Source organism: Ailuropoda melanoleuca, chromosome 10, assembly GCF_002007445.2.
Source record: "Ailuropoda melanoleuca isolate Jingjing chromosome 10, ASM200744v2, whole genome shotgun sequence".
In the NCBI taxonomy this organism is placed as follows: domain Eukaryota; kingdom Metazoa; phylum Chordata; class Mammalia; order Carnivora; family Ursidae; genus Ailuropoda; species Ailuropoda melanoleuca.
In genome coordinates, this window is record NC_048227.1 from 10,006,158 (window position 1) to 10,033,591 (window position 27,434).

The 27,434-nt window shown below is 42.7% G+C and overlaps 1 protein-coding gene across 12 annotated transcripts in view; it reads left to right on the forward strand.

Annotated features, from left to right (window-relative positions):
* The window catches only part of GTF2I (general transcription factor IIi), a 100,966-nt gene that overhangs the window by 67,501 nt on the left and 6,031 nt on the right, over positions 1-27,434 (forward strand). For all 12 annotated transcript variants that reach the window (XM_019800543.2, XM_019800538.2, XM_019800540.2 and 9 more), the window contains 16 exons: positions 871-1,054; positions 4,527-4,585; positions 5,529-5,600; positions 10,441-10,624; positions 11,919-11,977; positions 14,782-14,853; positions 15,907-16,090; positions 16,722-16,780; positions 17,163-17,237; positions 23,141-23,242; positions 23,804-23,869; positions 24,206-24,389; positions 25,499-25,557; positions 25,951-26,031; positions 26,673-26,756; positions 27,116-27,299. In XM_019800543.2, the coding sequence (XP_019656102.1) occupies positions 871-1,054; positions 4,527-4,585; positions 5,529-5,600; positions 10,441-10,624; positions 11,919-11,977; positions 14,782-14,853; positions 15,907-16,090; positions 16,722-16,780; positions 17,163-17,237; positions 23,141-23,242; positions 23,804-23,869; positions 24,206-24,389; positions 25,499-25,557; positions 25,951-26,031; positions 26,673-26,756; positions 27,116-27,299 (1,708 nt within the window). The remainder of the gene's footprint in view (positions 1-870; positions 1,055-4,526; positions 4,586-5,528; positions 5,601-10,440; positions 10,625-11,918; positions 11,978-14,781; positions 14,854-15,906; positions 16,091-16,721; positions 16,781-17,162; positions 17,238-23,140; positions 23,243-23,803; positions 23,870-24,205; positions 24,390-25,498; positions 25,558-25,950; positions 26,032-26,672; positions 26,757-27,115; positions 27,300-27,434) is intronic.

Here is a 27,434-nt window from a genome sequence, read left to right on the forward strand (position 1 = left end):
GCGCTACCCAGGCGCCCCAAGATGCAGGCATATTTTAAAACTGCAGAGTCCCAGACATCCTATCATTTCAGCTCTAAGAAGTGTACGTTTCAAAATGGGGAGTTGAGGGGCACCTGGCTGGCTCAATCAGTAGAGCAGGCGACTCTTGATCTCTGGGTTGTGAGTTCAAGCCCAACATTGGGCATAAAGCTTACTTTGCAAACAAACAGTGCAAAATTGGGAGTTGGGTGAGGGGAAAGAACTGTCTTAATCTCAGTTCCATTATCACACCTGAAAACATGACATGTAATACCCAGTGGTGTTCAGATGTACCCTGTTGTTCAGAGAACAACCTTTCTAGTTTGACAAAATCACTAAGGTCTTCTCATTATATTTGAATCCTGAGACTCCCCATGCTTTTGACCTTTTGCAGCTGCTGCATTATTTTACCTCTGGGCAGATAAACTGTAGCAGAATCTTTACAATTCAGAAAAATCTTCTACTTCTGTTATTTTATTTTAAAAAAATCCTTTTTACGCTAATGTTTATCATTGAAAAATACTACTTGTCTTCCTGTAAATACTGTATGTATTAGCTGATATGAACTGGTATGTTTCTCTGGATCGTACGTTCTTCAGATTTCAGTAGAACGTCTAGCTGCATCTGCATTACCCCAAAATAATACATTATTTGATTGCAGATTTAGTTAGAGTACTGGCATCGTTGGTGTTCTTTTTCTTTTAGTTCCTTTGTATAACTTTTCTTGTGATTCAGAAGCAAAGATAAAGATATAAAAGTTACAGAGCAGTGTCTATTCAGTTACTTTTGTATAAACTATGTGGTTAATCCTTGTCAATTAATGATTTTTCCTTTCTCTTTTTATCCTTAAAGCTCAAGCTATAAAAGCCAAAGGTCCTGTGACGATCCCATACCCTCTTTTCCAGTCACACGTTGAAGATCTTTATGTAGAAGGACTTCCGGAAGGAATTCCTTTTAGAAGGCCATCTACTTACGGAATTCCTCGCCTTGAGAGGATATTACTGGCAAAGGAAAGGATTCGTTTTGTGATTAAGAAGTAAGACACTCTTTGGACTCTTGTCTTTGTTCTTGTTTAGTGCAACTTTTTATACTGTTGTCAAATGTTCATTAACCTCTAGGGCTGTATTCTAATTAAATTTGAGTTATATATTTATTTTATTTACCACATTTTAATGTGTCTCTGTGGACAGGATTTTCTTGGTCATGCCCAGACTTGGCTTTTGGAACATGAATATTTGCCCATATGTGATTGATGTATAGCTGTCATTCTCTTTCTCCAGTTTTCTGCTAAGTCTGCTAAAGAAAGGAATAGAGTATCAATGGGTCAGTATAATATTTTAAAAAAGCAATGTAGTACCAATCAATATCAATAAACAGTGTCTTGTTGTTAGGTCTGAGAATTTTTTTAAAGATTTATTTATTTATTTTAGAGAAAGAGAGGCTCTCAAGCAGACTCTGGCACTGGGTGTGGAGCCGGACATGGGGCTCAACCTCACAACCCTGAGATCACGACTAGAGCCAAAACCAAGAGTGGGGCCCTTAACCACCTGAGCCACCCAGGTGCCCCAAATAGAGACTTTCTGACATGGAAAGGGTGGGGTAGCAGTTAGGATCTGCAGCAGGAAGGGACAAAAATCCTTATCAGTGGGCATCATGTAGTAAAATGCTTATTACATCACAAAGAGGTCAGAGGTAAGGATGATTAAAACTGGTACGTGGGGCTCTGCTTTTATTCTTCGGATTCTTCCCTCCTTGTGCTGCTAGTTTCCTTAGACCAGTTGTGTGCTCGATGCAGTAATTCAGGCCCACAGCCAGGCAGGGTGTAGAGGAGAAACAGCAACTACCTATGTTTGTTTCTCTTGGAAGGTGGCCTTAACTCTTCTCTGGTTAGAATTCTGTCAAGTGCTTATTCCTCAACCAGGTACAAGCATGAGAAAGATAAGCCATTATGGGTTTAGACCAAGCAGTACTTGTGCCCCAGGGAGGGGCGATGGGTTTGCTTCTGCTGAAAGATACAGCTTTCATTTTCATTTTAAGTCCATCTATTGGGATTGAGTCTTTTTGAACTGTGTGCATATTATAACTGATTTTTAAACTTTTTTCTGACATCTCTTGAACTATATAAACAGTAAAGTAAATGAAAGTTATGGAATAGGGATTACTGGGTGGCAGAGTTGGTTAAGTTTCTGACTCTTGGTTTCGGCTCTGATCGTGATCTCAGGGTCCTGAGATCAAGTTCCACCTTGGGGTTCTCACAGAGTCTGCTTATGCTTCTTTTTCCCTCCCTCCCTCTGCCTCCTGCCACTGCACTCGCTTGCTTGCTCTCAAATAAAATAAACCTGAAAAAAAAAATCAGTAGTGGAATAATAATATTATCATTTGCAGAAGTATTCAACTTCATTACTTCGGGAACACTCTAGTACTGCTGAAAAAATGGGAATTTAACAACCACTTCGATCAAAGATTACAACCAAGCACGCTTGCATCTGTATTGGTATTCAGTAAGGGAATGATAGCTTTTAAGATTTAACTAAGCATGAAAAAGACCCAAGAGGTACCTCAAGATAATAAGTGAGCTGTCCTCCACAGAGAGGAACTTGTTGCAAATAAATTTTTAGTTTCAAGATCTAGTGGACTCAGGAAATTGAATTGTCAACCAAATAGGCTTGTTCTAAAGCCCTAGCCAAGAACCATCAATAAGCATCCCCCTTCCCCCTACACATTGATTCATTAGTAAGTTGTTTTAAGAAAACTTTTGCACTGTCATTTTATTAAATTGTACTTTTAATATTAGAGGTTTTAAATTCATTTTTAAATAACAAAATATTTAAAATATAGAATTTATTTTATAGATTTGTTATATAGAATTTTTATATATATTGGGGTGCCTGGGTGGCACAGTCATTAAGCCTCTGCCTTCGGCTCAGGGCGTGATCCCAGAGCCCTGGGATCGAGCCCCACATCAGGCTCCTCTGCTGGGAGCCTGCTTCTTCCTCTCCCACTCCCCCTGCTTGTGTTCCCTCTCTCACTGGCTGTCTCTCTCTCTGTCAAATAAATAAATAAAATCTTTTTTAAAAAAGAATTTTTATATATAGAATTATATTTATATAGAATTTATTATATATAGATTTATATATATTGAGAGAGAGAGTGAGGGTATTCCTAGTATTTGCTAGCCTTAAAGTGTATAAAACTGTGTTTAGATATTTAAATGTTAATGCAAGCATAACATGGGATACTTTATGCCTTGCACATCGTGTTTCAAGGCCTTTCAATATACCTAGTTAGGGTTATGGCAAGCCCTCTTCCACATTGAGAGGGACTTTTTTTTTTTTTTTTAAGATTATTTATTTGAGAGAGAGTGAGGAGCACAAAGCAGAGGAGAATGGCAGAGGCAGAGACAAAGGCAGAGGGAGAGGAAGCAGGCTCAGCAAGGAGCCCTACTCTACCTGGGGCTCCATCCCAGGACCCTGGGATCATGACCTGAGCCAAAGCAGACACTTAACTGACTAAGCCACCCAGGCGCCCCTTGAGAGGGACTTTTAAAGCCTTTCTCTAATGGTTAAAGTGGTCGTCTTGATGTGTGTATTTTGTTTTAGAAGGGAAGTAATTCTATAGAGTTTAGCAGATGTTTTATTTATAGTTCACTAATATCATTTAAATATTATATATAACCATTGATTCAATCCTGTGGTAGTTTCCAACATTTCTGAGATGGTTGTTAATAGATAGGGTCATTCTTGTCTCTGACCCAATTCCCACCCCTCCTGGCAACCCCTGACTTTAAGTCATGACATCAGAAAGGAATGATGGGGGCGCCTGGGTAGTGCAGTCGTTAGGCGTCTGCCTTCGGCTCAGGACGTGATCTCAGCGTTCCGGGATCGAGTCCCACATCGGGCTCTTCCGCTGGGAGCCTGCTTTTTCCTCTCCCACTCCCCCTGCTTGTGTTCCCTCTCTCGCTGGCTGTCTATCTCTGTCAAATAAATAAATAAATAAAATCTTTAAAAAAAAAAAAAAAGGAATAATGGGCTATGTAAGTTAGACTGAAAATTCTGTGATCTAGAAATCGTGTTTTCTGGGCAGTTTTGTATTACAAAATAAACCTGTAATCTGTCTTACAGATGTGTTAATATTGAAATATATTTAGGATTTTTATAAACAATTTAGAGATGTGTTTAAGTGAGAAATTAAAGGTTCTCATTAAAAAGTTTTGTGGTTCTCTTCTTTTGGTGTTCCACTTTTATAAGATATCTTTGGATTGCAAAGTGAACTTTTTCCATGAAGGACACATGCTCTAAGACGCACCTTATGAAACAATTTGCAGTTGCCATTTGGTTTTATTACTCTCTGAAATCTCCAGAAACGAGGATTTAATTGTGCTCAAGAGTTCTGAGTGTCTCCTCTTTTTCAAACTGCCTTCATGACCGAGTATCAAATAAGTACTAGTAGTTCCTGCTTTCGCTAAGTGTTAACCTGGTAAATACGTAGTACTTTTTCTCACCTTGCAGACATGAACTTCTGAATTCAACACGTGAAGACTTACAGCTTGATAAGCCAGCTTCAGGAGGTAGGTCTCCTGTCTTGTTTCTAACTGTGTGTCATAGTGGGGTCCCTGGCTAGCTCAGTTGGTAGAGCACACAACTCTTGATCTCGGGGTTGTGAGTTCAAGCCCCTCGTTGGCCATAGAGGTTACTTTTTAAAAAATGTGTCAAATCAGAACATCATATACAAGAAATATACAATATTGAAATACTACTCTCTGCTCTCTAGAAGAATAAACCCCTGTTCTTCCTGATAATCCATTATAAATAAGTGCAGACATCACACTGCTGGGTGGACTGAGAGCTAAGGCTGCTCTACTTCTGAAACAACAAGTCTGTTAGCCAGGCCTGCGTTAGTCACCTGAGTCATCCCTTGTCATTGTCCACAGGACATAAAGGGGCTTCCTTCTTAGAGCACAGAGCCGTGGGTATCATCACTTGTTTGTGAGACGTGTTTTGGAGGAAATAAAACATTTGTGACTTGCTCTCTTACTGCCTTTGGCTCTGGAGGGCTGCGGGTGGGGTTAGATAATGCAAGTCCTATCACTTCTAGTTGGTGCGATGGAAGGCTTGCCAGCATTATCCTATCCCTAAATGTACCGTCCTGGAGCTCACCTCCAGGCTGCTGTTCGGTGCACTGAACTCTGCTGTTTCCGAGCTGTGATCATGACCCTTGAGAGTACCTGTGACATTACTCCTCAGTTATTAATTTCCATTTTGTCATTGTTTCATTTGTTTTTGTTCTTTTTATTCGGTGTCAGCACTGTTTTTAAGAAACACATTCTGAAATCTTAGAAATAATCTTACAACAGGGGCGCCTGGCGACTCCTGATCTGTCAGTGTCGTGAGTTCGAGCCCCACGTTGGTGTAGAGCTTACTTAAATAAACTTAAAAAAAAAATCATAATACTTAACCTAGTATAGTACTGCCACCAGTTTGAGCAGATTTGTGTGTTTGTTATTCTTACAGTGAAGGAGGAGTGGTATGCCAGAATCACTAAATTGCGAAAGATGGTAGATCAGCTTTTCTGCAAAAAATTTGGTAAGTCTGATTTCCTCCACAACCAAAGTATATTGCAGAATAAGTTTTCCACATTTTGCTTTGAGAAAGTAAATACAGTGAAATGATTCATCTCCAGTTTTCTTTTATCCCCCTTTTAAAAAAAATTCGATTAATCAACATATAATGTATTTATTAGTTTCAGAGGAAGAGTTCAGTGATTCATCAGTCTTACATAACACCCAGTGCTCATTACATCACATGCCCTGCTTAATGTCCATCCCTTACCCCCTCCATACCAGCAACCCTCTATTTGTTTCCTGTGATTAAGAGTCTCTATGGCTTGTCTCCCTCTCTGATTCCGTCTTGTTTAATTTTTCCCTCCCTTGCCTTCCAATCCTATTTTGTTTCTTAAATTCCATATATGAGTGAGACCATACGATAATTGTCTTTCACTAATTGATTTATTCGCTCAGCATGAGATCCTTTAGTTCATAAATGGCAAGATCTCAGTTTTTTTGATGGCTGAGTAATATTCCATACACACACACACACACACACACACACACCACACCCCCACCCACATCTTCTTTATCCATTCATCTGTCGATGGGTGTCTGGGCTCTTTCCACAGTTTGGCTATTGTGGACGTTGCTGCTGTCAACATTGGGGTGCAGGTACCCCTTCGGTTCACTACGTTTGTATCTTTGGGGTAAAGCCCCAGTAGTGAAATTACTGGCTCATAGGGCAGCTCTATTTTCAGCGTCTTGGGGACCCTCCGTACTCTTTTCCAGAGTTAGCTGCACCAGCTTGCATTCCCACCAGGAGTGTAGGAGGGTTCCCCTCTCTCCACATCCTCGCCAACATCTGTCATTACCTGACTTGTTCACTTCAGCTGTTCTGACCGGTGTGTCACCTCCAGTTTTCTTTCATTGGTGAATATACATATGTTAATCCTGAAGAGTTTTAGACCCATACCAGAGGAGAGAGAACCACATAGCAGAAGCACGAGCTCTTTTCCTGAGTGACTCTGACCCAGTGTCGCTGCAGCGCTGGGCATCTCGCACTTGTGGAGTCCTTTGCCTCCTTCCCTGCTGTGTGCTCTCGGCAGCCAGCCCCTCCCATCTCACGTCATGAACATAGTAGATTCTCTATTTCCTGATGGCTTTTGCATTTAAGTTTCTAGTGCTGGGAACTCCCATTTGACATCAGGACTTTAATTTTTTTCCCCCACCTGTTTGGTACCTCTGCAGACGTCACATGTCCTCATTAGGATCTTTGTCACCTCTGCAACATGTTACTTTCCCCAACCATCCGGAGCACCACCCTCTCCTCCATTGTCCCAGCCAAAGCCCTGGGAGTCACCCTGGATTTCTTGATTCTCACAAGGCTTCCTGCTGGCCGGACTTTAGCCCAGCCCAAATCCCTACCCTTTCCTTCTCTGCTGCTATCTTCTCACTGTTGTCAGAGCCGGTGCCACAAAGCAGCTAGGTTTTAATCTCATTAAAAACATAAAATGGTGGCATGTCCCTTTTCTGTTTTCTATTCCATGGCATCCCTTTGTTCTTGGAATAATGCCACAGTCTCTGGTCATAGCCACCCTGCCTTCTAATATCATCTCATGGACTGTCCCACTGGCTCACTTCGTACCGGTTGTAATGACCGTCTACTTGTCCTTGAATTTTCGAAGGTCATGTCCTCCTAGGGAGTGTTGCCCTGCTGGGACCTCAGATGTCTTTGTGCCTCTCCTTTTCATTTACATCTCAAATGTGGCCGCATTGGCCTGATCTTCACTGGGGTACTTGCCTACGCACACCACTAAACACATCCTGTCTCATCCCGTTTTCCTTCCTCGAAGCACTAATGGTGGTCTTCTGCTTCCCACTACAACACCGTAGATAACGGCAGCCAAGCTCTTGCGTGTCTTGTCTACTGCTAGAATTGTGCTTGGTGCTGGAGCGGGTACTGACCAAATACTTTCTGAATAGACCAGTGTCATGGACGTGTGTGCTAACGTCGCCAGAAATCATTGAGCTTTTCAGTCAGATAGTGTACACTGGACCTCGTTAAATTATGTCACCGAGAAGACCAGAGGACGTCCAGGAGTGCCCCACCTGTCCTGCACGGGGAAGGCTGCAGCAGAGGGCAGTGTGGCTGGCTGGCACAGAGAGTCCCAGGACCACAGTGGTTCTCACTGTTCTGCAAGAGAAACCATTTGAGTTTTACCATAAAAAGCCGTCTCCTGGGTGATGATTCTTATTTGCCCTGCAGTTTCCAAGCGGGGTGCATGGCCCTGGGTGTTAAAGACCTAATAAAACAGCTCTTAGGTACATCTCAGGTGGCAGCTGCCAACTTAGGTCACTGATGATATGTTGTTTGCAGAATCCATATACTTACTGTTTACCTGTACTCTTGACCTGGGAATTGAAGACACTGGGGAGAAGTCTGAATTTTAAGTTTTTTCTCCTCATCCCTGTCCTTGACTACGCAATGTGAATACAGGACCTTAGTGAAAAGTTCTCTCCTCTTAGTAACGCCTGGTCGGAAATCAGCTAATGAGCAATAAACTAAAGCATCTTCCCCACTTTAAAGATCACTGTATTTCCAAGGCATTTAGTAAAATGCATCAGATGAAGACGACCACCATAGTGTTGTTAGAGTCCAGGAGTATCTGCAGGAACAGGTTTAAACTTTGCCCTCACACGTGCTTCTGGAAGTTGAGCTTGGGAAAGCAGTTGGCCAAACCTATTAGCACCGCTGATGCTTGCCAAGCAAGCTGACTTTGGCCTCTTGGAAAGAAGAGGCTGTTGACAAGCCCATGTACTCATTCACATGAAAAGGGGCCAGTGGAAAATACTCTGGCCTGGTGTCAGAGCTAAGAAAATAGGCAAGAGCTTACGTGTTGCTACATTATAAACAGAAAAGTCTGGTTCTTTGTTTTTGCTCATGGCCTTAGGTGAGTCTAGGACTGGAGGTAGTGTAGAGAGGATTGCTGCTTTCTCTAAAGTTCCTGAAAGGGAAAGAGGAAAGCTTACATTTTCTATAAGGGTCAAACATTCTATGTCTAGAAGGTTCCACTGCTTCAGCAGAATAGTCAGTTCTAGGCCTTCGGCACCCACAGCCCCCCGGGAGCCAGGTGCTGAGAGCGCAGCAGAGCAGAAGGCAGACCCAGTACACAGGTGCACAGCAGAGCAGCAAGTGAATACGTAGGACACAAGCGGTGTTAAGTGGTCTGGGGCCAAGAGGGGAATAGGGAGCCAGACGGATTGTTGTTTTCTCTAGAGGAAGCCTCTCTGGTGACCAGCTAATGCAGTTGGCCTTCCCCTTTTCCCATAACTTCTGCTCTTCCTGTCTCCACTGCAGCAGCTGATTCTTTTTTATTTCATAGGAATTTCATTAGAATTATGACTGTATCCTTCTTTGCTATATTTCCCTGAGTGATTATTATTCTATTACATATCATACTGTATTGTAGATTTCTGCCGGGTGTGGCTCTACCTATCATATTTCTTGAGGGAGTGTCTCAACAGTCATGATCTTTATTACACTATGTGTGGTTTTCAAATACACATTCTTTACTTACACCAAAGAGATCTAGGGGCGCCTTGGTATCTCAGTTGGTTAAGCATCTGCTTTTGGCTCAGGTCATGATCCCAGAGTCCTGGTATTGAGTCCTGTATCGGGCTCCGTGCTCGGAGGGGAGCCTGCTTCTCCCTCTGTCTGTCGCTCCCCCTGCTTGTGCCCTCTTTCTCTCTTCTCTTTCTGACAAATAAATAAAATATTTAAAAAGAGAAGGACAGAGATCCTGTACTTGGGCACTTCAGATTTAGTGCTAATGAAATAAGAAAGAAGATAAATGGAAGGCCTCGAATCTTTCTTATTAGAGCTCTGTTCGAGTATGGTTTCAGAGCAAAGATGAGAAATTTCCTTTTTACAGTTTGAAATTGTAATTCTCCACCTATTCAAAACTAGAAAAGCAGTGCAGTGCGTTCCCATGAACCCAAGTTTCAGAACCAGTGATTGTTACGATTTTTCCGTGCTGTTCATCTTTTCCTCTTTCTTCCCTCGGTGGGAATGTTGTAAAGCACATCACAGGCACTGCATCATTTATGTGGTGTTCACGGCGCCTCTGTGAATAGTGTGCTTTCATTTTCTTACACGAGCACTGTGTCGTCGGCACTCCTGACACAATTAGCCGTTCCTTTGTACCCACTCTTGGCTAGCCCGTTTGTGAGTTTCCTCATTCATCTGAAAAGTACTTTCAAAGGTTTTGCTTTGATTCTGGGTCTAAACAACACTTGTGCACTAGCTCTGGTCAACCCGTCTTTTAATCTAAACCAGTCTCTGCTTGCTATTTTTATTTCCCATTCCATGCATTCTTTGCAGAAGTTATTTCCTCTTAAAATGCCACACGCGTGTAAGGAACATTCATCTCATGGTTGCAATGTAAGTAAAAAATAGAGCCTGCAGTAACTTTGTGTGCGGGAGCCAGTAACAGGGTTATCACACTCAGAGAACACAAAGCAGCAAAAGCCGGCCTCCAGATGATTTGAAAAAGTAGTATCTAAGTTACATTCTTCATTCTGTGTGGAAGTTCTCGTATCCTTTTCTTTCTTCCCAAAGATATTGAAAATTCTCTTATAGGACCTTAGAGCTATTAAGATGGTCTTCAAATCCAGAGACTTCCCTCCACCAGAAGTTACCTCTTGATCACGGGCCATTCATACTTGCCTTTGCTGTGCTGAGTCTGTTTCCGTAGTTAGTGTGTATGTATCCAGAGTTTACTTTGCTTTTCAAAAAGTTGACGACCACCTTGCTTTGGATTGTACTGAACTGATTTCAGCAGAAGCTTAAACTTCTGAATTGCTTTTCCTTTGTAAAGCTGAAGCCTTGGGGAGCACCGAGGCCAAGGCTGTACCTTACCAGAAATTTGAGGCACATCCTAATGACCTCTACGTCGAAGGACTACCTGAAAACATTCCTTTTAGAAGTCCCTCATGGTATGGCATCCCAAGGCTGGAGAAGATCATCCAAGTGGGCAATCGAATTAAATTTGTTATTAAAAGGTAAGATTATAATCTCTAGAAACAAGTGTAATGCTGTTCTTAAAAGATTAATTTCATGCGCATGGGTCTTTTGTTCCCCTCTCAGTTGGACTTACTCTACATATTTAAAATTAAGTTGTATTACAGTTAGGTTCATTTATTGAGGTACCAGATAGACAAAACTGGTTCCAAAAGGACCCCTGTCTTGGGAGGCTTATTATAGAGATAAATGCAATAAGGTGTTACAGGGTGCTTTGGGGGAGAAGGTGAGGGTGGCAGGTAGATGGGTCAGCTGTGCATAGAGCAGTGGAAAGGGGCTTCAAATACAGAAAATAGTAAAAGTAGAGGAGGGTGGGGCGCCTGGGTGGTTCAGTCATTAAGCATCTGCCTTTGGCCCAGGGCATGATCCCAGGCTCCACTGGGAGCCTGCTTTTCCGCTCCCACTCCCCCTGCTTGTGTTGCCTCTCTCGCTGGCTGTCTCTCTGTCAAATAAATAAAATCTTTAAAAAAAAAAGAGGAGGGGGGGCGTCACATAACTGCACCATTCAGTGTAGAAGGAAGGGGTGATGATGCCCTGTGGGTGTGGGAAGCCAGGCAGACATGGGCATGCGGAAGAAGGTCTTCTTCGGTCCTCTGTACTATCTGTAGAGTAATTAAAAGGTTTTAAAGCCAGTTCCTCTTAAAAGAATTTGGAGGAATGCCTGGCTGGCTCAGTGGTATGGCGTGCAACTCTTGATTTCGGGTTTGCGAGTTCAAGCCCCACATTGGGTGTAGAGCTTACTTAAAAAAAAATAATAATAATAATTTGGATTTGCATTTTAAAAGGATTCTTCTGGCTGGAGTTTGAAGGCTAGCAGAATGGGTGATTTGGGGTCAGGAGGAGGGTGCAGAGGCCTGGCTTTCATACAGAGGGGTGCAGTAGGGGTGGAGTGTGTAACTCTGGGTTATTCATTGGGGCTTGTGCGTTTGTATGGTCACTGTGTCTCACCGTGTAAGGGACAACACGGCTAGAGATTTCTGGCTGTATTGTGGTGGAGCTCATCTAAGGTTTTAGAAACAGTTGAACTGATTTGGGTGAAACGGCGACTGTTTCGCGCAGTTGAGCTTCAGATGCCTTTGAGGACATACAGGTCCAAACCTGAATCTGTGAAAATCGCTATTTTCAAAATAATCAAGTCCTCCAACGGACTTTTCCCCCCCTGGAAATGGAGTGGGAATGAACCATAGTGGAAATCACTGACAGTGCACAGCAGCGTGGGGATGGCCTCTCAGGTGTTCGTGTGTGCTGTTACTCACCTCACCCATGTTTTTACAGACCAGAACTTCTGACCCACAGTACTGCCGAAGTCACTCAGCCAAGAACGAACACACCAGGTAAGATAGTCGTGAATTCCTTTATAAGAGCTCAGATCGGTGTTTTTCAGGTTTTTGACAATCTTTTAAAGTGATGGAGCTCATCTTTTCTCCCTTTCCCCCCAAAATCATACGTGGACACTCAATACAGGCACTCCTTCATTTATCAGTACACACCCAGGTAGTTCTGGGAAAACTCAGGCTTTGAATTTAGATCAGTGGTTTCGGTAGAAATAGAATGTGTGTCACAAATGCAAGCCACGTGTCATTTTTAATATTCTGGTAGATCTGTTTCAGCCTGTAATGAAACACATGATGAGGTAAAACCCTGGTGCATGTGCTACACTTGGAATGCATCTCACGTCAACGAAGCCTGTTTCATGTGTCCAGTTGCCACGTGTGGCTGATGTGGCAGACCATGCAGATTGAGACCGTAATCTTTATTCCCATGGCCCCTGTTCTTTTAATGACAGACATTGCAGTTCCAGCAGCTGCACTGACCTCATAGCCCAGTAGAACTGGGAAGTCTCAGTCTCAGTTGTGTGAATGAATGGTTTTATTTTCTTCATCTGAACTATAAGTCTGTCTTTATTTCTTTGTCATCTTTTTGTTTACCATGTGTAGTGTCAGAAAAAGTGACCACAGCCTGCACGTCTTCTGCAGCGTTACAGTCTTCTGTTGCCAAGAACTAGGGGGTGTTTCTGAATTCACGCAGCTAATTGTTCTTACAAATACTGCGGCAAAATGGTATACAAGATGTCTGCTTTAAATACTGATCCTTAGCACTGAGGGTACCTGTGGGCAGCCATCAAAGGTCAGCCAGGATGCCGGAGAGATTGTAAAATCATTTGTTTTTAGTGGCATGCAAAGTGGTTGAGAAATACCATGTAAGGGAGACAGAATTCTCCTGTGCCAAGAATCCTGCTGGGGAGACTGTATGATCAGTGAGCATCAGAAACCACACAGTGACCTCCTCAGTGTGCTTTTGATTTAGGCAAAGAAACAGAGTATTGGTGAAGAATGGAAGATTGGGGATGACCTAGACTTTGCTGAGGGAAGTAATGGAAAGAGAAATATTCCCAAAGGTAGAACTGGGTTAACCTGGATTAGTGTGACTGTGATGAAAGTCTCTGTTCGAATCTTCATTTCTCAAGAGAGACGGCAAATTCAAGTTTGTGATTAATGTGATCTCTGCTTAATCATTCTGATAGTGACTGCAAACGTGAGAATGGTAGATTGAGGGATCCCATTGTCAGCCGTACTTGATCTGTTGTCCGCTAGCATAGATACTGAAAAGCCTGTCATCAAACATAGTCTCAGTACTCTGAATCATTAATGATACTTGGCCTTCCACCATTCCTAGGAGACCTTGGCAAGAATTAAAGTTGTCATTCTTCATTCCCACAAAAACGTTTATCTGGTCTGCCAATAAACCAGGCATTCGTTTTTCGCTGGGCCAATTCAAGTCAGACTGCGGCGTGAGGAAAGGTCTACTTAATTCTTGGCATGACATGAGATTCAATAAAAGTTGTATGCTTAAACACTGGGGGAGCACTTTGCCGTCAGTTTTGTAACAGATACACATATGTCACATGTGAGAAAGTTCTAGAGTTAACCGGATGATTGAGCTTTGAAGGGGCAGAACAGGGAGGGTGACTTGATTCCTAGGAGGAGGAGCACAGAGATCTTTATAGCAGAGGAGGCGTAGGGTAGGGCAGAAACTGGACAAGTGAACAGAAGCTCTTGATCTTGGAGAAGGGGAGTCTCGATGTTTTTACAGTTACAATTTTTGGTTTGTACCAGACTTCCTTCCTCTGGCTGAACAGTTGAGCCACACCATATGAAACCCTTTAAAGGAGGGTTAACTTTTCTTTTAAAGGAGGAGTTTTAAAGTACTCCTGTAGTAAAAAATAGTGTGTTACGAGACTTCTAGCAGTATCTCCAGAGCTTTCCCATCATTTCCCACTGCCTCTGTCCACAGACACAGATGACTTCTACCCTGGATGCGATCCTTGCGCTGTACTCCACCCTCTTTCTCTTGCTCGCTCACTCTCTCCTCTCCTCTCTTTTGTCTGGCCCGTCCCATCATCCTCCATTGCTTCTCTCCATCCACAGCTCCACCGAACAAGCCCTGAGTGTTAAGTCAATGACATCCTACAGGTCTTCTACAGTGGCTCCTTTTCCCTTTATTTACAAGGGGATGGTTGTCCTGTGAATAAGGAGAAGAAAGTAAGCCAGAATATAGATGTGAGTGGTGTCAAGTCACATCTCCATAATCCCTTTAACGTGTATCTCTCCCATGTATTTCCGTGATTAGTGAAGTTGGCTTTCTGTGGACCCCTAGCCACACGTGGGTTCGATAAGACAAGGAATGCCTGTGCAGAAAGCAGACACAGTCGAAGCTGTTCTGTGAAGCTGGCATGGGATGCCCAGGCCCTTACACACCGCGCCTGCCTTCCCTGACAGGAGCCTGTGGTGCTCCCCAAGGAGGAGCCCTTGGAAACCGCTCATTTAGAGCATTCTTACGAACAAGTTCTTTATTTACAGTGTGGACTGAAATTTGAATTGTCTTCCTCAAGTTCTGATGTTTGACAGGTGTGGGGGAATCCTCCTTCTCCCTAAGACCCGGGGGTTTTGTTCCCAACAAGATCAGGTTCGGAGCACCACTGGAATGTACACCCGAAGCTGAGGCAGTGTTGTGTGTCAGCCAGCTGCCAGCTCTGACACTTCTAAAGCAGCATCGCTGCGAGGAACGACCTCCAACCGAATTCTGTGTCAGCACCAAGAAGGAACATTGTTAATTAACGTTTATTTTTGTTTCCTAGTCAAAGAAGACTGGAACGTCAGAATTACCAAGCTACGGAAGCAAGTGGAAGAGATTTTTAATTTGAAATTTGGTAAGTAAAACCCAGTGATTATGTCTTAGTTTAGAAACCTAAATGAAAGGCAGTGTTCTGAATGAATTACAGCACTTCAGGGCCTACGGAAGGAAGGTCCCAGAAACTGGGTTTTTGTTTATTTCTGCTACTAAATTCGCTACTTTACCTGAGCAAGTTCCTTTATTTCTCTCGGATTTGGTTTTCTGGTATGTCCAAACGGGAGAGGAAGGGAGGAGTTGGGGGAAGGCTCAGTCCCACTGTCTGCACTTCGAATCTGGCTAACACCGCGCGTACAGCAAATAGGTTTCGTTTCTTTCAACGTAGATTTGTTGACAGCGGTTTCCTGGAGTGCTGTCTTGAGGATTCTGAGGAGATTGAGCAAGAGTGTTTCAGTTGGTTGGGTGTATCTGTCATGGAGAAGGAAGTAAGGAGTGGGAGTGATAGCAGTATCCCCGGGGCCTTCCCATCCGTCATTATCAAAAGGTGTTCACGTTTTGTCTCGGATCCAGAATCTTACATCTCTGCCTCTGATCTAACTTTGATGAGTTCCACTTAGGTGCACCATATGCAGTTCATATCTGTCAACAGCAAACTTACCTCTTTCGGTGTGCCATGGCCCATAGTTCATTTCTGCCCAGAGCACAAAGACCATTTTGACTAATAATGAAACTATCCTTTCAATTTGTTAAAGTGTTTAAAATGTTCTTTTTCCAAGTAATTATTTTTTAGGCCAGTCCTTCAGGTTTGCGCAATATAGTACACAAGATGTTTCCAATAACTGAGTGGAGACTCCCCTTTAAAAAAAAAAATACTGAGTGGCGATTGCTAGATGATAGGGAATCTTTGCATAACACATTTGAGAATCCCCGGATGTTAGCTCGACTTACTGTGGTGATCATTTTGCAGTTTGTATAAATACCAAATCATTATGCCGTACACCTGAAACTAATGTAATGTTACATGTCAGCTATACCTCAGTAAGATGAAACATTTTTAAAAAGCGTACAGACAAAAATAAAAGAATGTCTGTAACATTTTACCTTCCATACGTTATGTTCTCTTAACTTGCAGCTCAAGCTCTTGGACTCACAGAGGCAGTAAAAGTTCCATACCCTGTGTTTGAATCAAACCCCGAGTTCCTTTATGTAGAAGGCTTGCCAGAAGGAATTCCCTTCCGAAGCCCAACCTGGTTCGGAATCCCCCGACTTGAAAGGATTGTCCGTGGGAGTAATAAAATCAAGTTTGTTGTTAAAAAGTAAGTTCGATTTGCCATATAGTCATTTCTGGAATCAAAACAGTAAAGTTCTATTTCCATTTGAAGTCTTTCCTAGCTGCGGGCGATCGCTAAGGCTTTGGAGTCACAGTGGGAAAACGCAGCTCTGGCAGGGCCCTTGCCTTGGCTCGTCCTTGAACCCGTATAGATTTTCTACTTCCATACAAGGAGAAGGGGACACCTGCCTCGCAGGGGTGGTGTTCCACTTGGTCACAGACGCTCTGCTGACTCCGGGCACTCCTCAGTACTTGAGTGGAGGGTGAAGACGTGCATCTGCATCTGCGCCAGTGTTCCTGAGGCAGCTCGTGGGCAGCTGGGTGTCCGTGCTTGTGTTTCTTCCTTACACGTCTGCAGTCTGTCTGTACTTGCGGGGAGCTAAACTGGTGTCCGTTAATCTTCATTTCACGGAAGAAGTCATTTACTCTTCACAAAATCTTGTAGCAGATCATGGTGGGAGGGAAAAGTGAGGGTTGTTTTTGTCCATGATGACAGAGTGCATTGTCGCATTACAGAATGATGGCCTTTATAAAAATCACTGGTCGTGATAATGTTTACTAGCTGTGAAGACCAGTAATGTGCTGGCTATTGTAATGTTTCCTGGTTTTCTCTCTAGACCTGAACTAGTTGTTTCCTACCTGCCTCCTGGAATGGCTAGTAAAATAAACACTAAAGGTAAGAGATGATATATACTCTGTTAACACTTCGTGCAGTCAGACATTCTTTATCAACATTACCTGAATCACACTGAATCATGTGCTAGGGTCTTTGGGGGGCTTTTGGTTTGTTTCTTTGCTTTTTAAGGTATTCTATGTAATGGACCTTCCTCCCCCTTCAAAAACATTTCATTGAAAATTTCGTGCTTGCAGTCCTCCTCCGTTCGTGTTTCCATAGCTTTGTTGAGACTCAGGTGGAGGATTATATTACCAGTTTAATTCTTCAGGTTTCCTTGAAAAGATCCAAACTGTATGAATTTTAATACTCTGCTTTCATAAAGCATCCCCTTCTGGGTGTTTCCCCCTCAATATACAAAAGTGATCATGTGCTTATTTTATAGCCTTGCAGTCGCCAAAAAGACCGCGGAGCCCTGGGAGTAATTCAAAAGTTCCTGAAATTGAGGTCACTGTGGAAGGTAAGGCCACTCTGGGGCAGGTTTCTGATGAGTCTCCAGTTCAGTTATTAATTACATCCATCAATTCTTCAGTTTACTGTTCGTTTTTAATGCAAGTGAATTTTTACAAAACTGGGCTTATGCATGAAGAGCTACTTGTGATAAAGCTAACTTTCTGAATCTTTCTGATTGCAATGTTCACAATAGCCTACGTGGTGTTCCTAGAGCACATTGTAATCTGCTTTGCAAGAAGATCCCTAAAATGCTTTTATTTCCTGCTAACAAAGTAAGGGTACGGAGAGGAACACATGGGATTCTTTTCTTTCCTTTTCTTCTTCTTCTTTTTTTTTTTTTTTCCGAGGTGGGGGCACGGAGGGAGAAAGAGAATCCCAGGCTCCATGCCCAGTGTGGAGCCCAGTGCCAGGCTCAGTCTGAAATTGAGTCAGGCATTTAATGGACTGAGCCACCCAGGTACCCCCCCTATTCTTTTCAGTAAAGAGTTGAGGGATAATTTAAGCAGCAGTACCTTGGGTTACACTAGTTCCTGCTACATCCTCAGCTTAACACCTTCTCTATTCCCATGGGTCTGTGGGAGTCTCATCTTTTCAGGTTCACGGTATTAAAGTACTTCACACAATACAGGTAGGTCTCAGCCTGTTGTTGGTATGGCTATCACCTTCTGTCTCTTCACTTAACGCAAAAAGGAAGGATAACTTCATTAGGATAATTCTTTGTTGTCACATAACCTCAAGTGTTGTGTTAATGGTTTGTACTACTGGTACTAAATGGAACCATAGCTCCCTTTTAGTTATCTTGGGGGCACCTGGCTGGCTCAGTCAGTAGAGCATGCAGCTCTTTGTATGTGTGTGTTGTTGTTGTTGTTGTTTTAAATGTAGGCTCCACATCCAGTGTGGGGCTTGAACTCAAAATCCTGAGATCAAGACCTGAGCTGAGATCAAGATGTGGACGCTTAATCAACTGAGCCACCCTAACGCCCGCCCTTTTGGGGGGGTGCAAGGGAGAGAGAGAATCTTAAGCAGGCTCCATGCCCAGTGCAGATCCTGATGTGGAACCCGATCTCACAACTCTGAGAGCAGGCTGACTCGTGATCTCAGGGTCATGAGTTCAAGCCCCATGTTGGGTGTGGAGCCTACTTAAATAAATATAAGTAAACTCTTGGTTATCAATTAGATGTTAGGAAAATAGAGAAACAAAGAGTTACTGTAACACATTAATGTGATTAGGTCTATATTAGTATGGTTACCAGGTAGAAATTAGGGTTGTATTCGTTGTAAACAACTGTGATTTCACAAAGGGAGATGCCTGTTTTTCTTACATAAAAGAAATTCTGAAGGTAGTTTACCCTTTAGTAGCTCAGAAGTTATGAGACTGACTTCTGGGTTTCCTCTTGTCCTTTATTTCATGGATACAAGAAGACCGATTGAGTTCCGGGTTCAGGTATACGTACAAGGCAAGACATGGAGGAGATGGAGTATCCCACCTGCCTGGACCCATTGTCCGCAAAAGCAAGAAGCCATTCTAGAATTCTAGCAGATTGATTCTTAGGTCTCTTGGGTGGGCGGGGAGGATTTAAAACAAAATGACGCGCAGGCTCTGGTACTAACGTGTTTGGGTTTGTAAGTCTGGGCTCCATTGTTTAGGCAAATTACTTAAAATCTCTGCTTCAGTTAGGGCATCGGTAAAGCAGTAATAAGAATGATACTTAACTCCTACGCTGTTTCATAAATTGAGGTGTAATTCACGTATAAAATTCACCATTTTATTTTTTTAAATTCACTGTTTAAAATACACAATTCAGTAGTTTTTTGTATATTCATGAGGTTGCGCAACCTTCAGGCCAGTCGAACTCCAGAACCTTTTCATCACCCAGAAAAAAAAAAAACCCATACCTGTAGTAGTTGCTCCCCGTCTCCCTGTCCCTGCAGCCCCTGGGAACCGCTCATCTACTTTTTTGTCTCCAGATAAGCCTATTTTCGACATTTCACATAAGTGGAATGACACAGTGAGTGACCCTTTGTGACTGGCCTCTTTCATTTGGCGGAATGTTTTCCAGGTTCATCTGTGTTGTAGCTTGTCCCAGTACTTCAGTCCCTCCCCTCCATCCACCTTTTAAGATTTGTGGTTAAATGTACATAACAAAGATCGGCCCTTCTAACGGTCTGCATTTTTTAAATGTACAGTTCTGTGCATGAAGTGCATTCACATTGTTGTGCGACAGTCAACAACATCACCACCATCGATCTCCTGAACTTTGTCCTCTGCCCCTGTCAGTAGTGAATCCCTTCATTTAAGTAACTGCTACGCCATTCTCTACCACAGCCACACATTGGACATTCCCATCAGCAGCGCACCAAGTGTTTGCGTTTCTCTACGTGCTGGCCACCGCTTTTTATTTTGTTTCTTATTTTTTAAAGATTGCATTTATTTATTTGAGAGAGCGGGAGAGCTTGAGCAGAGGGGGAAGGAGAGGGTGAGGAGCGAAGAGAGAGGGACGAGCAGACTCCCCACTGATGCTGGGGCTCGATCCCAGGACCCTAAGATCTTGACCTGAGCTGAAGTCAGACGCTTAACAGACTGAGCCACCCAGGCACCCCTTCCGTTTCTTATTTTTTAGATGATATCCATCCTAATGGGTGTCCATTTCTCTTTCTAGGTGACTAATATTCCATTGGGTGGATGTACCACATTTTGTTTATCCATTTATAAGATGGACATTGGGGATGTTTCTGGTTTGGGGTATTACGAATAATGCTACTATGAACATTCATATAGAATGTTTTTTGTACGGACAGATTTTTTTTTTTTTTAAGATTTTATTTATTTATTCGACAGAGATAGAGACAGCCAGTGAGAGAGGGAACACAAGCAGGGGGGAGTGGGAGAGGAAGAAGCAGGCTCATAGCAGAGGAGCCTGATGTGGGGCTCGATCCCACAATGCTGGGATCACGGCAGACGCTTAACCGCTGTGCCACCCAGGCGCCCCCAGACAGAGATTTTTAATCTCTGTTTGTTTTTTGAGGGTTTGATTATTAAATACAAATGAATGTGTTAACTAGAATGATCTCGTGTAAATGCTGATACTTTTCTTGCTTTCCAGTAGGATCAGCAAGGGAGACAAGATACGAATGGGATGCTCTTTAGGTTGGGTAATAAACCAGCTGTTTAGAAACCCATTGTTTTGGGACACCTGTGTGGCTCAGTGGGAACTGGGATCCAGTCCCGCATTGGGGTCTCTGCTTGGAGGGGAGCCTGCCTCGCCCTCTGCCTGCTGCTCCCCCTGCTTGTGCTCTGTCTCTCTCTTTGACAAATAAATCTTATTAAAAAAAACAACCCATTATTTCTAAATTGAAAGAAATACCATGTAAGTATTAGACCCTCACTTAGCATACTTTATACTTTTGGTTTCTAATTCAGAAGGAGAGGGCTAAGGTTGGTGATGGCTTGGTGAAAAATGGTTTTGACCTGCCTTCAGATTAACAGAGAATAGGTTTATATTACGTTCCCCGTGCCATAGAGGTCCATGTCCCATAGTAGCTTTCTGTTGTTTACCAAGTCTATAAATGAGCTTAAGTAATATTCGTTAAAATACCATAAAATAGTTGTTAGTATTTTAAGGTGATGTATGTAGTAAAAGCTGTGTCCATGTCCAGGAACTTTCTGGCAGTTTTGTGATGGAGGAAGGTATTTAGCTTGCACCGTACTGATACTGTTTTAGATGATACAGCACGCTTGTTTGGAATTGTTTTACTTTAAAAAATAAATGTATTACATACCATTTATACACAGTAAAATGTGCCCAGTGCGATTGTACAGTTTGAGTTTTGAAAAGTGTTGGTGCCACCACGTTAAGTCAATTTTTGGAACATCTCCATCACCCTGCCCTGCGCCCCACGCGCCACAGCGGCCGGTCCTCCCAGCCAGGCCGAAGGCAGCCCTCGGTCTGCTTTTTGTCGCCATAGAATGCTTTTGCTTGTTGTGGACTTTCGTATCAGTGGAGTCCCACCGGCTCTACTCTTTATGGCTGCTTTCTTTTTCTCGATTTCTTCCACGATTTACACTCGTGGCACATTTCAGTGTCCCCTTTTTATCGCGGGCGGAGTGTTCCTCCATGGTGTGGCTTCACCACATTTTGTTTATACATCTGTCAGCGGACATTTGGGTTTGTTTCCAGCCTTGTCTAAAAACGATACTGAGAACATTTGTGTATAAAGCGCGGCATATGTTCTCCTCCTCTTGAGGAGGGATTCAGGAGCGGAATCATGGAGCCTTTCATGTTCTGCGAGACGGCCGAACAGTTCTCTGAAGTGGTTTGTCATTTTACACTCCTGCCAGGAGGGGATGCGTTCCAGTTGCCACCTATCCTCTCGGTCCTCGGCGTTGTCATTGTTTTAAATTTAGCTTTTCCAGTGGGCGTGTGGCGCTGTTTCACTTAACTATCAACCGCAATGCTGCTTTATTAATGTCGAATAAGAACTAGATATTTCAATCAAGTCCGTTGTGTCTGCTGTTCCCCAGTTCCTTCCTGTCTCATTCTGTTACTATCGAAGGCTTGCTTCATGAGTGTGGAGCCTAAGCAGAGGTGTGAGCTGGCTGACCTTAGTAGCCTGCTGCAGGGCTGTGGTGATGGGATGGACTGATCACCTCTTTGGGGTTGTACCCGCCAGCCAGCCCAGGCTGCTAGAGATAGCTAGCCCTCGGACACTTGCCTTTTGTCACTATGCCATCTTAAGGAAGCTGTTGTTTTTATTCAGGAGTTTTGAAATAATTAAAGAGTAGATAGTTGGATCTTGACATTTTATATCATTTTATTTTATTTGAGAAAGAGCATGCATGTGCTGGGTGAGGGAGAGGGAATCTCCAGCAGACGCCCGCTAAGCGCAGAGCCTAATGCAAGGCTTCATCCTAGGACCCTGAGATCATGACCTGAGCCGAAATCAAGAGTCAGACGCTTAACCAACTGAGCCACCCAGGAGCTGTGAAAGCCCAGAGTCTATACAAAATTTTCTGCAAATTGGGAAATTTGGAGTTTGAAGATGTATCTTTAGAATGTTGGTTATTTTCCCAAAAAATCTGAAGAAATTTAATTTCTTCTTTTTTTTAAGATTTTATTTATTTATTTGACAGAGAGAGAGGCAGCGAGGGAGGGAACACAAGCAGGGGGAGTGGGAGAGGGAGAAGCAGGCTTCCTGCTGAGCAGGGAGCCGAAGCGGGGCTCAGTCCTAGAACACCAGGATCATGACCTGAGCTGAAGGCAGACACTTAACAACTGAGCCACCCAGGCGCCCCGAAATTTAATTTTTTTCTATTTTCCCATTTTGGCTATTTTTTTCAGATTAAAATAAACTTATTTAAGCCTTAGGTGACCTCCACATAAAGAAGAGTCTGGGCCAGGGGTTTACAGGAATAATTTAGTTTAAGTCCTTTTCATTCAATGGAAAAAACAACTGGTTTCCTATAACACTGCTTCTAATTTGTACGAAGAATTCGAAGGCAGGATGTGTCCAGAGTCAGGTAGAGAATCCAAAGGAAGGCTTCACAGTGGAGATAGTAAAACCGTACCTGAGGTGGTGATTATGTTCAAGAGTTGAAAGAAAAACACAGAAGCAAATAGCTACCCAAAAATTCGATGGCTCCAAAAGGGTGCATTGAAGTATTAAGTGAGTTGAAACTCCGTCAGGTCTTCCAGAAAGCTAATTCTGTTTGGGGCAAAATGGCTGAATGTAGGGACAGAAGCAGAAAAATGGATGGAGGCTGTGGCTCTGGGCCTCGGTGCCCATTTGCCTTGCACAATGCTTGTACGCTGTTGGAACTTCATGTGGTTTGTCAGGGAAATCACAAACGGTGCTTAAACGTGATGAAGTACTTGTATTGATTATGATTTTCTCCTTTTAATTCTTCTTCAGGCCCTAATAACAACAACCCTCAAACCTCTGCGGTTCGAACCCCTACCCAGACTAATGGTTCTAACGTTCCCTTCAAGCCTCGAGGGAGAGAGTTTTCCTTTGGTAAGTATGAATTTTATTTTTCTTAATTTCATCATTTTAAATAAAAAGAGCCAATACAAACACTTTTATTTTTCTAGGTGAATTGTTTTTTTATTTGGTAAGTTGGTATATATGAGCTATTAAAGGTGCTGTAATAGCCACTTAGCCCCCCTGTGCCTCAGTTTCTGGATTTGTAGAATGGGGATAATATTGCTTCCTTCCTTGTGGGGTTATTAGGAAGATTATAAGTACTAAGTTATTTAAAGGGTAGAACCATACCTGGCACATAGAAGGTGCTATCGTTGGTTTTTGGGAGATTTCTTGGTTTTCATTTGTTTATTTTAGCCTATGTCATTTATTTGTTGCCAGTGTATCAGTAATACAGTGAAACAGTTTAGTAATGTAGGATTAGTGTAGTTGCCAAGACATGACTGTGCTAAAAACCTGTGTTGTGGGGTGTTTGTTTTGTTTTGTTTTTTTTTTTTTGTGCTTCTTAAAGATAACACAGTAAAATAAGAAACTGCTGAGCATACGTGTATTTTGCTAAGTGTTGCTGGTAACTGTCTCGTTTTTAACTTGCAGAGGCCTGGAATGCCAAAATCACGGACCTAAAACAAAAAGTTGAAAATCTTTTCAATGAAAAATGCGGTAAGTTTATTTTGAAATATTAGTGCTAAAACACGTAGCAGCCTTTTTCAAATAGAAGAATGTGCACAGAATAAAGTGTTCAGTGTTGAAATGTTAGTGTCATTGGAAGTGTATGCGTTTTGTGAGCGTGGATGCCATCATTTCTCCCACTTTTCTGAGCACTGCAAAATTGAACAGATTTTTCTAAAATTGAAAATAATGTGATTTTTCCAAAAAAAAAAAATAGATAATTTTAGGACCTACAAAATGTAATTTAAAAAGTATTTTTAAGAAGGGTTTAGTTTTGAAAAGTGCTGAATGTGAGAAATAAGAGAAACGTCTGTGTGTGTTTCACAGGTGAAGCTCTTGGCCTTAAGCAGGCTGTGAAAGTGCCGTTTGCATTATTTGAGTCTTTCCCAGAAGACTTCTATGTGGAGGGCCTGCCTGAGGGTGTTCCATTCCGGCGGCCGTCTACTTTTGGCATTCCAAGGCTGGAGAAGATACTCAGAAACAAGGCCAAGATAAAGTTCATCATTAAAAAGTAAGAGCAGTGAGCTGAAAGGAGACTGGCTGTGTGGCATCGGTGCTCTGACGCAGGCAGATTGGTACTTGGGTTCAACTTTGTGTCAAGACCAAATTAGCTCTAGGAGTCAAAGAGCTCTTTAAGCTGTACTTATATAAATCTTTTAAGTTTTTTGTAATTGGTTATAAGAGGGAAGGAGGGCTGTGGCTTGTCAGAGGGATAACAGTTTGATTTTGTTCACTGTGCCACTGCCTTATTGTTAATGGTTGATGCTGCTGGGGTCTAAGCAGTTGTTCAGTTTTGTAAAGCCTTATGATTTCTCCAGCTTACAGAATATTTTTTCTTTCTTTCTTTAAGTTTATTTATTTTTTTAGTAATCTCTACACCCATTGTGGGACTTGAACTCATGACCGTGAGATCAAGAGTCGGATGCTCTTCCAACTGAGCCTGCCAGGCACCCCCAGAATATTTTAAATTTCTATTGGCTTTGGAGGTCTATGAATTAGGCCAACACCATTGAAATGGATGGGAATAATCAGAAATTAAAAATATATGTTGATGCTCAATTATTTGAAATTAATGGAAGTGAATTTTAGGTGTCATTTATTAATGGTTTTTTTGTTTTTTGTTTTTTTTTGAGTCATAACAGTATTGTCAAATGCTTAAAGCCGACACTGCCAACCATGATGGCCACCTTTTGTACTTCGGCCAGGTCTGGAGAGGTCTGGCAGTAGCTAAGGCCTCTGCTTCTGCGTCCTCCTAGAGAAAGACTCGTGCTTAAGTTTTCACGAGCTTGTCCTCTGTTTCCATGCTACCCGCATACAGCATGTTCCCTGTGTCCATTCTCACGTCTAGCATGGATCCTTCCAGGATATAGTTGAAACCATGGGAAAGAGAAGCTAAAATTTAAGCTAGACAGAGCTGGGTTGGTGTGGTGATCATGTTTAGAATTAGGGTTTTTGTATGTTTCTTTAGACGAGAGACATGTTCTTTCTGTTCTCCTGTTACTAGGAATTGAATGTATGTGTACAGGAAGTAAATGGTTTTTTTAAATCTTTGTTTATTTTTTAGCATTTTACTATGGGATTATTAGCACACATGTTTTTTTGTCCATTCCTGTTTTTCAGGCCTGAAATGTTCGAGACCGCAATTAAGGAGAGCACCTCCTCCTCGAAGAGCCCTCCGAGTGAGTGTCCTTGCTACAGAAGACGTGCTGTGAGAAATTTATGTTGCAGCGGTAATTTTAAAAGAGTCATTGAAAGAACCGCTACCGAGTTAAAACCAAGAAAGCTCATTAAAAGTTGTGGTTTTGACTGCTTTACAATTTTGAGTTTATTTAATAAATGAGAATCTTTGTCTGATGCTGTACTGAGACAACGAGAAAGAGAAAAAGAGTTGGGGGAGAGCAGTCTTTCAGGAAGCTTAATGCCCCAGAATGACAAAATACACCATCAAAAGGAACAACCCTTGCACGAAATTGGGCTAAATACCATCTTGTGTAGTCTGAATTTCAAGTGCACTGGTAGAGCTGGTTTAATTACATTCTGTGTGTGTTCTAATTTGAAGTTTCTATTTGAAGGAAAAATAAATTCATCGCCCAATGTTAATACTACTGCATCAGGTGTTGAAGATCTGAACATCATTCAGGTGACAATCCCAGGTATGGTTTCTCTGCCTTTCTCTCGCTGTGTGGGGTTTTCCATGTTCGGATTTTCACTTGAGTGACTCGGTTCCTGGGACTCACTCTGCGCGGTGCTGTGCCCCCACCCGCCCTGCAGAGGGTGCTCACCAAACGCATCTCGTCAGTTCTTTTCCAGAAGCTCTAGGCACTTACCAGACACGGCATGAGCTAGTACCTAGTGTCTTTAGGAAACCTGTACAAAAGAGCAGGCAGAGATCCTTATAACAGGGACAAAGGCATAGCATTTTCAGTTTGTTTTTAGAGTCAAATCACTTGGTGAAGTCATTTCAATCTTGATCACTGTAAAATACTTAAATCTTCCCAAAAACATGAAATGAGTTCACTCAGAGCACCTAAAAATTGACTTGGAATTAAAATTGCATTATTAAGCGGGGGCGCCTGGGTGGCACAGCGGTTAAGCATCTGCCTTCGGCTCAGGGCGTGATCCCAGCGTTATGGGATCGAGCCCCACATCAGGCTCCTCCGCTGGGAGCCTGCTTCTTCCTCTCCCACTCCCCCTGCTTGTGTTCCCTCTCTCGCTGTCTCTGTCGAATAAATAAATAAAATCTTTTTTAAAAAATTGCATTATTAAGCGATAACCGTCCTCTTGCCTTTTCTAGACGATGATAACGAAAGGCTGTCAAAAGTTGAGAAAGCGAGACAGCTCAGAGAGCAAGTGAACGACCTCTTCAGTCGGAAATTTGGTGAGTTTGGCGTTTGCATAGTGCCGCTTGCAATAAGCTAGGACATTTCCTTCCAGTGAGAGCTGAGCAGTAGATAGTGCTCAGATAGCTGTTATCTTCCTGTGGAAAAGGAAATGAGGTTGAAATGCAAGTGTTTGAGTTTCTCCAAAGTGTTTTCCTAAGGAAACCTTAGCTGTGTTAGACTCTCGATGATGGTCGCCATCAAAGTGAGTAGAAGTGAGGTTCGGAGGTGAGGTTGTTTGGCGTGTACTGTGGCTATCATTAACTGCGGGGACTGTCCTTAATGTTGCTCATGTGCTTTCAACCACTTCGGAGATGATAGGTTGATCTCTGCTTTTATGCTGTTTGTCTTGTCCTAGGTGAAGCTATTGGTATGGGTTTCCCTGTGAAAGTTCCCTACAGAAAAATCACCATTAACCCTGGCTGTGTGGTGGTTGATGGCATGCCCCCCGGAGTGTCATTCAAAGCCCCCAGTTACCTGGAAATCAGCTCCATGAGGAGGATCTTAGATTCTGCTGAGTTCATTAAATTCACAGTCATTAGGTAAGTGAGCCTTCCTTGCTTGTTGGTAGGAATGAGTCTGTCGATGGTGAGGCTAAGTCATCTTCCAGAATGTAGTCCTAGGTAATAATAGAGTCAAGTTTTCCGTGTAACACGTAAAATACTTGAATTCTTCTG